Source organism: Mus pahari, chromosome 13, assembly GCF_900095145.1.
Source record: "Mus pahari chromosome 13, PAHARI_EIJ_v1.1, whole genome shotgun sequence".
Classification (NCBI taxonomy): Eukaryota; Metazoa; Chordata; class Mammalia; order Rodentia; family Muridae; genus Mus; species Mus pahari.
The window spans coordinates 96,259,245-96,270,216 of NC_034602.1; the positions used below are offsets into that span (position 1 = coordinate 96,259,245).

At 41.4% G+C, this 10,972-nt stretch overlaps 1 protein-coding gene across 2 annotated transcripts in view; it reads left to right on the forward strand.

The window, feature by feature from the left end:
• Nucleotides 1-7,951, forward strand: part of Pigg (phosphatidylinositol glycan anchor biosynthesis class G) — a 37,517-nt gene extending 29,566 nt beyond the window's left edge. The window contains exons 11-14 of one of the 2 annotated variants that reach the window (XR_003845023.1): nt 741-1,050; nt 2,986-3,149; nt 4,445-4,564; nt 6,598-6,658. Coding sequence is in view for 1 of the 2 variants with exons in the window: in XM_029545334.1 (XP_029401194.1) it covers nt 741-1,050; nt 2,986-3,149; nt 6,598-6,814 (691 nt within the window). In the remaining variant the exon portion in view is untranslated. Of the gene's footprint in view, nt 1-740; nt 1,051-2,985; nt 3,150-4,444; nt 4,565-6,597 lie in introns of both variants that reach the window. The other variant, XM_029545334.1, reaches the window with a different exon arrangement.
• Nucleotides 7,952-10,972: the final 3,021 nt, after the last annotated feature.

Here is a 10,972-nt window from a genome sequence, read left to right on the forward strand (position 1 = left end):
TGGAACTCACTTTGTAGACCAGGCTGGCCTCGAACTCAGAAATCCGCCTGCCTCTGCCTCCCGAGTGCTGGGATTAAAGGCGTGCACCACCACACCCGGCCTACTATTTTTATACATGTATAATTCCTAGAATAACCATGTGATGTGTAGAAACCACATTCTGTTTTTAACCTAATGGAGTTGATTGTCAGAGTGTTAATTAAGTTGTCCAAACAGCAGAGCTAGTGAGCAGTAGAGCCCAGACTTAAACAGTTTGGACCACTACACACTGACAGTGTCCATTTTAGACATGTCAACATTCAAGTTCTTATTAAATCCACTTAACTATGAACATGCTCAATTGCAGTTAGCATTTTTGAGCTTAAGAAATTGCAGATACTCAGGCCTTCAGCTAGCATAAACATTTTTCACTCAACTGTGCAAAGTATTATAAGAACATAGCTCTGGTCTTGCTGTCAAATAATCCTTGGATCACATAAGCAAGTTTTCCACAGTCAGCTCCATCAGGACTGTGCATTCCAGCATATGCCTGTTGGCCTTACTGCCTACTCCTCAAGGGTACGTGTGTCAAAGCAGACATGCCTTTTTTTTTTTTTAAACACAGCTTGTTTAGCTATACTGTCACATTAGGCTTTCTTTAATTAGATACATGTTTTAAATGGGAAAATATTTACTTGAATTTTTCTAGATGGTACAAATGAATGTAACATGTTTTGTTTTGTTTTGTTTTGTTTTTTTAGGGGAATTATTGAAGCTCGTTTTGTTTATGTCTTTGTCCTTGGTATTCTGTTCACCGGTACCAAAGATTTACTTAAAGCACAAGTCATTGCAACAGACTTCAAAACCAAGACTGTAGGCTTGTGGGAAATGCATAGTGGATTAGTTCTTCTGGCAGCTTTGCTCTTGAGACCACACAATCTTCCAGTGTTAGCATTTAGTCTCTTGATTCAGACTGTAATGACTAAGTTCATCTGGAAGCCCCTGAGACATGATGCAGCTGAGATCACTGTAATGCATTATTGGTTCGGTCAAGCATTCTTCTATTTCCAGGTAGGTTTTCATTGTTATCATGGATAGAAGGCTAGTGTGATGCTTTGTATATGCTTGGCCCAAGGAGTGGCACTGTTTGGCAGTGTGGCCTTGTTGGAGTAGGTGTTGATTGTTGGAGTAGGTGTGCCTCTTTGGGCTTGGGCTTTAAGACCCTTGTCCTAGGTGCCTGGATGTCAGATTTTTCCTATCAGCCTCCAGATGAAGATGTAAAACTCTCAGCCTCTCCTGCACTATGCGGGCCTGGATGCTGCCATGTTCACAGCATGATGATAATGGACTGAACCTCTGAAATTGTAAGCCAGCCCAAATTAAATGTTGCTTTTATAAGAGATGCCTTGGTCATGGTGTCTGTTCATAGCAGTAAAACCCTAACAAAGATAGCTAGTAACTTTTTATGTCACCTATCTTTTAGTTTTTCTTTGCAAAAATGTTGTAAGATGGATGGTTATATATGTTCAGTGAAAGAACTTATAATACATGTAAAATTATACTTAACTCTTATGTGGGTTTTATTAGATAAATTATAGTTTATCATTTTTAAAAGACATGCTTGACCTGGTTTAGTGGCCCATGCCTTTACTCCTAGCATTGAGGAGGTAGAGGCAGGTGGATCTCTGTAAGTTGGAGATCAAACTGGTCTACACAGTGAGTTCCAGGCCAGCCAGAGGTACATAGTGAGACCCTATGTCAAAAAACAAAGACATTCTTACTGTAGATACATCTAAACATCCACAAGACAATAGGTTGTTGCTTTACAGGAAGGATCAGGTAGGAACTGATTTATTACAAGCTGTAAAGAAAACACATTTTTTAAATGTGTTTTGTTTTTTAGGAATGTAGTAAGTATACGTCCATGTACCTGTGCACCTGGTATTGAGGCTGTATCTCTAAAATTATTAGTCCTCTAAGGCCTGGAGGATCGTAGGACTTTTTCCTAGTATTTAAAGAGTCAAACCTGCCTTAGTTTTGGTGTGTAGAAGGATACCTGGACAGGTAGTGGACCTTAGAAGGATCTAGTTCTTCCCAGTCACCCCAGGGGAGGTGTATCATATATATCATATACCATAGCTTCCTTCACGGTTCCACTGCACCTCTTCTGTGTGTGCTAGTCTCTCTTCTTTAACAGTCTCTTCCCTGTGTTCTTCTGTTGTTCTTGGTTTCTTGGTTTCAAATGTCTCCCAGCCTCACCCATGAAGCAAATCAAGGTTGTATGTTTGTCCTTTTGATCCCAAAGGCCAAGAGTAATTCGATTAAATTATAAGAATCTATAATTCCTTAAGTACTGTGACCAGACTAAGGCCAGCCTTGGGCTCAGTTTGCTGTGGTGATCTGACTCTCCTGAATCTTTCTACCCTGGTCTCCCCATAGACCAGGAAGACTCTCCCATAATAGGTTCAAGAGCTATGAATAGCTTGGGCACATGGGTATAACTAACAGCATGTAGGGAGCCACCAGTTTGTATACTGTGTTGTCACGGATCCTCATGTACCATGTGCATTTCAGCAGTGCTAGGCTATAGCTAACGTCTTGGCTGCAGTAGAGAAATTAGTATGCAGTCTGACAGCATCCAGGAGATGTGCTCTATGATGTGGGCCTCCTAGGACCACATGCATCATCCTCAAGTGGAAGTCTTCAAGGAAAGGTCTGAGCACTTGTCTTGAGCAGCTGGTTTATCTGGGAGAAGGTGTGAAATTGCTGTGCTCAGTGAGAAGACTGAAGTATGCAAAATTCTTCAAAAGGCTCATTCTGTATAAGTATTTTTCTATCACTTCCTGGTCTGGAGTATGATGGCACAGAGAAATGTGTCCCATCCAGAACCAGCTCAGTGACTAAGGAGCAGCCAGGTGACTGACTGCTCAATGCCCCTTGCACCTCTGATTATCTATCCATGCTGGCATGCAGAAAGAGCAACCTTGTTTTTCCTCTATATTCCAGGGTAATTCCAACAACATTGCTACCATCGACATTTCAGCAGGCTTTGTGGGCTTAGATACCTATATGGAGGTTCCAGCCACATTCCTCACAGTATTTGGAACATATGTAGGGCCTGTGCTCTGGGCCAGCCACCTTGTGTACTTCCTGAGCTCAGAAGGAAACAAGTAAGGCTCTTATTTTGTCTCTCAGAACAAATGTGATTGCAGTTTGTCTGTTTTTAAGAGTAATAACATTATTTTATATATAAGGCATCTGAACTTTAAAAGCTAGAGAATCTTTTACTGATTTTCTTTTATAGATCCAAGGCCTGGGTCAGGTCTGAGGGACTCTGTTAACAAGGTTTAGGTTTTTCTGTTCAAACAACACAACAAGAAAAAAAAAAAAACATAAAGAAAGCCATGCGGCAAAACCAGAGGAGAAACAGAGCCAGCCACCAACTGGCAAAGGCAAGAATGTGTAGTCTTGGGGTCATTGGGGTCAGCAGAGGAAATGTGGAGATACCCATAGCAAGAGACACTTTTCTGATCTCAGTCAGGAAACGGGAATGGGGACTGGGAAACTCCACGCTCAGCTCTGAGCCACTTCATGTTCTTCTGCCTGTTCTTCTATTCTGAGGGCAAGGAGACAAAAGACATGGGCTCTGGCCCTCCAGCCACCCTTTTATTGGTGCAGAAAGAATGTGTTAGGAGGAGCTGCTGACTGAATAGATTCTGAGTCAGTGAACAGCCTGTTGACAGAAATGACGGCTGAATAGAAGTATAAGGTGGGACACAAATTCACGTACAAATGCCACTCTTTGCCTAAGCCAGTCTAGGTTCTTGTGCCCTCCACTAGCATGGAGGTACTTCCCAGGGTCTAGCTTGCTCAAGGTTCCCCCTGTTGGGGTATGTGTAGCTCTCTGGGCTTAATCAGCACATTCAAATCTGTCTCTGTCTAATTTCTCTATAGTATCCCACTATCTCATTTATGCTTCTAGTAGTTGATTTATGTGTTGTTCTCAGAGTTATCCAGAAGTTCACTACGACTGTTACTAGCCATATATTCTTGGACCTAGCTGTGCCTATTGACTTCTTAATGTGCCTGAATCATAGAAAGCTACCCTCCTTCTGTGACACTGAACCTACCTCTCATACATTGAATGGACACAGCTCTATCAGCATAGAACCTTACTCTGACTAGAGGTTCCAGACTTTTTAAATCCCATATCTCAGTTGTACAAGTGAAGTTGGGGCTTCCCAGTCCCCCCCCCCTCCGTCTGTCTGTGATTAGAAGATGGCTCTTGCTGTGGTGACTGTCGGGGATAACCCCTCCTGGCATTTCTCCAGGATTCTGCTGACTGCAGAGACCTTGTCCTTGCCAGTGTCACTGTGGTTCTGCTTCTCCTCTGGCTTTATGTTTTAGCTTCTTCCATGGATTTATTCTCAGTTACTCATGTCTATGGTCTGGGGTCTCTTCTTAGCTCCAGACTCAGTATCTAACCTCCTGTTGGTGTCTCCATGGAGGGACGCAGATAGCACTGAATTCAGCAAGCCCAAGACTAGAATGACATACTAATTCACTGGTTCTGCATTTCCCTCAGGTAAAGATGCTCAAGCATTAATTACAAAAATCTCTCAAGCTAGACAAGAAACGGCAGTGGCCTCAGCCACAAAGAAAAGCATCCTCCTTGGTAAACCACATTTGGATTGTAGAGAGAAGCAGAAAACTTCCCACAACTTGATACTTTGCTCTTCAGGGGAGGAAACTTTTTTTTAGTAAGGCTGTAAACTTGAGAACAGGAATGCTTGCACTTTACCTGTCTGTAGATGTTCCATGCCTGTACTTTGAGGCAGTCTATAGACTGTTCCTCTTAAATTATACAACTTAAATGTGGTTTACCTATTTAATATACATTACATGAGGCTGTTGGGGACAGAATCTGGCAGTTGTGGTTGATGTGAGCTGCCTGCTTACAACAATGCAGAAATCCTGTGCTGGTATTATAGTAGCAATATGTACAATATTTTACATGGATAATGCTAAAATCTGCCCCACAAGTCAGTGTGGAAACCAGTACCATGTCCTGTCCGATGAGAAAGAGGCTCCACTTGGTAGGTCTTTGGCTTAGCACAGATGTCCAATTTATACTCACTAGAGAGGAGAGCCAAAGGCTTATACCAAGTACTTACTATTTGGAACACTGGTGTACTGTTTGTGAGGCAAGATAACCCTGTTGGGCCAGGTACCAGAAGGGACTAGCAGTTCAAGTACAAGGAGTAAAACAACAGAAGTACTGGAGCCATCTACCGAAGGGGTCAAGTGTGATCTAACAGTTGGAGAACTAAGTAGGAGAAAATGTGTCAAGACCAAGATGGGAAGCCAGTGAAGACTAAGGTGGTGTTATGGTGCTCAGAGCTGTCTTTGTCTTTTGGCCACTGAGTAGTTGTTGGTGTCCAACTTTGGATAATGAGCATAAAGATAGGAAATGTTTGGAGGGATGTCCTAAAATAGTGGAGTTGCCTGATCAACAGGACTGAACATGCCTTGCAGACCGTGCTTACACAATGCACAAACAGCCATGTACACACACTTGTCACTCTGTCTCTGAGCACGTACCCTAGCAAGGCATGTCTTGCCATTCATATGCCACATTCAGTGACATCATTCCTACCATACGAACCTTCCCTTTTGCTTTGAAACCATCAATACAAGCATTACATAAAATACATGTTATTCTTACAAGTCTGCCATTATCCTAGGTTTGTAATTTCTATAGCCCTAGCTTATACATCCTATCTGTAGTCCCTGATCATTCTGGAAGGATTTGTATGCATCCTACAAATCCTCAAAGGGCAGGCTTTCTGGACCCTGCCACAAACTCTAATTTTTGCTGCTTCCTACAACCCTATGTTGAGCTGTAGCTTATCTGTGGCCTTCTAGGCACGTTCAGTCCATATTACTGCTTAGTTTCTCTGGAGCATGGTCTCCACTGGTCACAGGCAACTTTCACTGACGATCCCTGTAGAATGCAAAGATGGAGATGAGAGCTTCTGACATAATGCAATAACTAACTACCTCTACAGGAAATGGAGCCCCTGTGGTTCACAAGTGTTTGGAGCCATTTGTAAGAGCTCGAGGGGCAGATGCTGCCCTTCTCATTACATTTACTGTGCTTTGTTCTTGCTGCTTTCTGTATTAGGTTTTACCTCTTCTTTCTAGAGGAATAATTTCTAGTCTCAAATTTTTATAACATTTATTTGGTGTGTGTGTGTGTGTGTGTGTGTGTGTGTGTGTGTGTGTGTGTGTTATGTGACACACATTTAGGTTAGAAAGCAACTTGTAAGAGTCAGTGTTCTTCTACTATCATGTGGGTCCTAGGAATTGAACTTTGTCAGGCTTAGCAGCAAGCGCCTTTCTCCCCACTGAGCCATCATCTCATCACCCCAGTTTTGACTTTCCTTGTATACCTGTAGGACAGTTTTCATCATGCCCAGTGACCCAACAAGTACCCAGAAGAGCGATTGTGTTACCCTCTAGTTCAGAAGCAAGTGTCCATTGTTATTTTTAAAGTAGTGGTATGGACATGATGTTCTTGTGACATGCTCTGACATGTGTTTTCTATTTTGTTAATAGTGGTTCAGCACTGAGCCGTGCGTGCTTCTGCTATGCACTGATTTGTTCTGTTCCAGTTGCCACATACATTGTCCTGGTGACATCTCTGCGCTATCACTTATTCATATGGAGTGTATTTTCTCCAAAGCTTCTCTATGAAGGAATGCATCTGCTCATCACGGCTGCCATTTGTGCAGTGTTTACTGCCACAAACCAGACTTGCCCCAGGAGGGTTTAGGTGGAGACAGATAACTGGAGCTCAGGTACTTTTTAGTTACTGTTTGCATCATGGGTTTGAGTATTGAACTGCTTACACACAAGATTTTTCTGAGGTGGAAATTAAAGGATGTGAAACCTGTGAAATGAATGGATAACTTAATTTTAGATTTAAATTAAATAGATGATTAATAAAAGACCATTTTAAATACTTGTGTTTTAAAATTTCCCTATTGATAATCACTCTGAAATTTCAGAACTTTTAATTTCCTCTGAGTGAGTTGTGACTATTATATGCTTAAATTGATGGAAGAAAAAGTCCTGGACTTTATCATTATATTTATCTCAGAGAGCCCAGGAGCCCTGTAGGAGGAGGTGTGTCTGCTACAGGGGCTACATCAGAGTTAGTAGCACTTGAAATGAAAACTAAATTATTTCAAAACATTATTCATTTAAAAAATAATGTGTTGGTGGACAAGGCAGAACACATTTGTCTAATGCTAGTACTCAAGAAGGCAGAACCAAGAATATTACCATGTCCAGACTGCTTAGGCAGCCTCGGATGACCACGTCTCAACTCCTCCCCATCCTCAATAAAAACTACTGTATATTAATAGGACAAAATAATTATATTTTCAAAACAAATATTTAATAAGAAAAATAATATTTTTAATGTTTTTACAAATATCTTAAATGACTCACTCAACTGAAGGTAGTTGGAATCCACATTTGATCTATTGTAATTTATGTTTGAAAAATAAGTAATCCAGCCTCACTCAGATCTGTGGCGACATTTTAACATGCGTAGGGAAGGGGCACCTGCGTTATCACCCCTGGCTGAAGAACTAGTGTTAGTTAATGGCTGCTGGAGAAGGAGTCAGTTTGCTTCAGACGTATGACACTAATAAGTTGCCTGTGATCTAGTAAATAAACACATTCACATCTAAGTAACCCTAATTAAACTCTGTTACTAGGGGAGAAAAGGTGTGAAAGGAGTTCCAGAGGGAGTAGGAGGGGTGTAAGAGAGGAGGATGGGGGTAAAAATGATCAAAATGTATGATATAGATGTATAAAATTATCAGAGATTAAAGACTATATTTTAAAAGGATAAATTATGTCTGTGTGTATATACTATAGCTTGTGAGTTTAAAGAGGGAAAGAAAAATATACAGTATATTTGGTTTTATTAAAAAATTATAGTTTATCTTATTTTCTAGAGGAAATAAATAATATGATTTCTTTGTTGTTTAGACATTTAAATTCCTTAGATACTTCAATAAAAACAAGCTGTATGACCTCATGACATTAACTTTTGTCTGTTTTCTTTTGGCAAATGCTAGGGGTCAAACCTAAGACCTTGCCCATGCGGGGTGAGCAGCCAGACCTAAAGCCAGGTCCTTATGGCCAGGGCCTCCAGGAACAGTGGGGTAACTGGGAAACTGGAGAAGGCTTGGGTGCCTCAGTCAAGCATAGTTCTTCTGACATGCTCAGTGTCTAAACCCACTTCCTCTTATTTGTCAGGAACATCAAGATCAGCCTTCCTAAAGGATCCATATATCCAGCTAACTTCAGGTTTTCTCCATGTTGGTGTTTTAGCAAGGACAGAGCATGAGCATCTCCTCCTGTAGGCCTGGTAGACTTCCTTCTCTCCGTTTCCTATTCAGGTTGGCTTTCTCCTCCTCCTTCCTTTGATGCTTTGCAGTGTTGCATTTCCCTCATATTTCTGCTTCTTTCTTCACCACTTTACCTAACTCAAGGCTTTTGGAGATAGTGGCAGGGAAGGAAGTTCATTTTTACGTATAAAAGGAGAGCAAATTCTAGTAGGAGGAAAAGGTAGGTGAAAAAGTACCAGTAGTTTTATTTTGTTCCTGATTCTTTCGGTATGGTGAAAACATAAACACGTATCTCGATTGTCCTTTCACATCCAGCATGGAGGCACTCTGCACTTTTATTCTTGTGAGCAGTGATGAATAGAATAATAATAAAGCTGTACGCCTGTGACACCAGCACTTTAAAGACCAGAGTACAATAATCAGAGTTTGTCTGCTTTTAAAGACATTACATTTTTTTTTATTTTAAAAATTATTCGGGCTGGTGAGATGGCTCATCGGGTAAGAGCACCTGACTGCTCTTCCGAAGGTCCTGAGTTCAAATCCCAGCAACCACATGGTGGCTCACAACCACCCACAACGAGATTTGACTCCCTCTTCTGGAGTGTCTGAAGACAGTTACAGTGTATTTACATATAATAAATAAATAAATCTTTAAAAAAAATTATTCTTAGCTTTGTATGTCTGCTTGTGGGCTTATGCATGTGAATGCAGGAGCCTGTGGAGATCAGACAGTGTTGGATCCCTTGGAACTGGACTTAAAGAAGAATGTGAGCCACCCGATACTGGTACTGAGAATTGAACTCAGGTCCTCTGAGTCATTTTTTTTTTAACCCTGATCAAAAGTTCTTTTCTTTCTTGAGACAAGGTCTTGCTATGTGGCCTTGGTTCATGTGTAGACCAGGCTAGCCTCTAAATCATACAGACCCTCATCAGAAGATCTTCACTACCTCCACACTCCTGGAGACCAGCTGTTGTTAATAGTTTGTGGTAAGGAGAGGTGGTGGCAACTGGGTTGGGGTGGAGAAGGAATCCAGAATTGTTAGGTCCATTTGTCATGAAATTTACTATAAAACTGAACTATCGGTGATTCCAAACAGATAAAATAAAAAAATTAGAGAAAATTCAGTATTTAATCTTTGCTTTCATAATACAGTTTATTTTTAATTGCTTTCTTAGCATATAAAATTGTTTCCATTTTGGCATTTCTATAAATGTCAAAATGTGCTTCCTTCATATCCATCCCCATTGCTTTCCTTGGCTCCCCTCCCCTCTCCTGTTGGTCCATTTCCTTACCCCAAGATAATTTCCTTTCTTCTTTCATGTCAACCAAAATAACTTAAAAATAAAGGCCTTAACAAAAGAGGTTCTACAGACCTCCCCTAACATAGCAGGCTATTGCCATTGCTTTGTTTATCCTCAGAACTTGATAGTAAGATCCCACTACTGAGATACCACATATTTGAGTCATAAACATGGAAAAATCAAGTGTGCAGTGACCTGAGAGCTTCATCCCTACTGACCAGCTTCCATAGTGCTGGAAGATGCTATGCATGCTACTAAAGGAGAAAAGCAATTATCACTCTCACCTAGCTGTGAACCCTGAAAGCTACAGTAATGACTAGTTTGGCTTTCTGGTGCAATAGTGGTGTGAGCACTATAGGAGTAACCAACCATGTTCTGACTACATCTAAGCTCTGCTCCACAAGATGAAACCCATACCTGGTACAATTGAGGCCAAGAACTGTGACTAAACAGGTCTTGGTCCTTAAGGAGGACTTGACTACGGATATTTTGTTAAATGGACTTAGTGTTAAAACAATCCCTGATAACTTATGCTATACCCACAGATCCGTACATCTCCCAACACTCAGTGGAGAAACTGCTTGTGGTAGATGGTAGTTAATGCAGAAGCCCACAACTGGTCAGCATGCAGAGAGTAGGACTGCAGAGTGCTCAGCCCTAAGTGGAACATCTGCACCATGCCCCTCTCCCCAAAGGCCAGGGATCTTCATGAAATAGGGGTTGAGAGACCTTGTTAGCTCAAGTCAGATGAAATGCAAGCATGGAGGACTGAAGGTGGGCCCAAAACCCCACCAGCAGCTGAGTGTTGAGGGGCTGTTGGTATTTGATAACTGCTAGAAGAGGGAGAGTCAACTTACTTTAATGGTGTCACCTTGGGTCAACCATACTCCAAAGCAGGAAACACTCCCAAGAATAGTGGGGCAATATAAATTAGACCGAGTGAGTTTTTAAAAGAAAGTGGGGGGGGGACAAAAACATGAAGTTGGGTGGGAAGGGGGCAAGTATGGGTCTGGGGGGAGTGGGGGGTGACTGTAATGAAAATACTGGAGTTGAATTTGGGGGGCTGGAGAGATGGCTCCATTAAGAGCATTGGCTGCTCTTCCAGAAGACCCAGGTTCACCCACATAAAAGTTTGTATCTGTCTGTTACTTCAGTTTTAGAAGATCTAACATTCTCTTCTGGTCTTTGAGAGAACAGCACACATGTGGTACACATTCATATTTGTAGGCAAAACTTTCATACATGTAAAATAAAAATAAATAAAA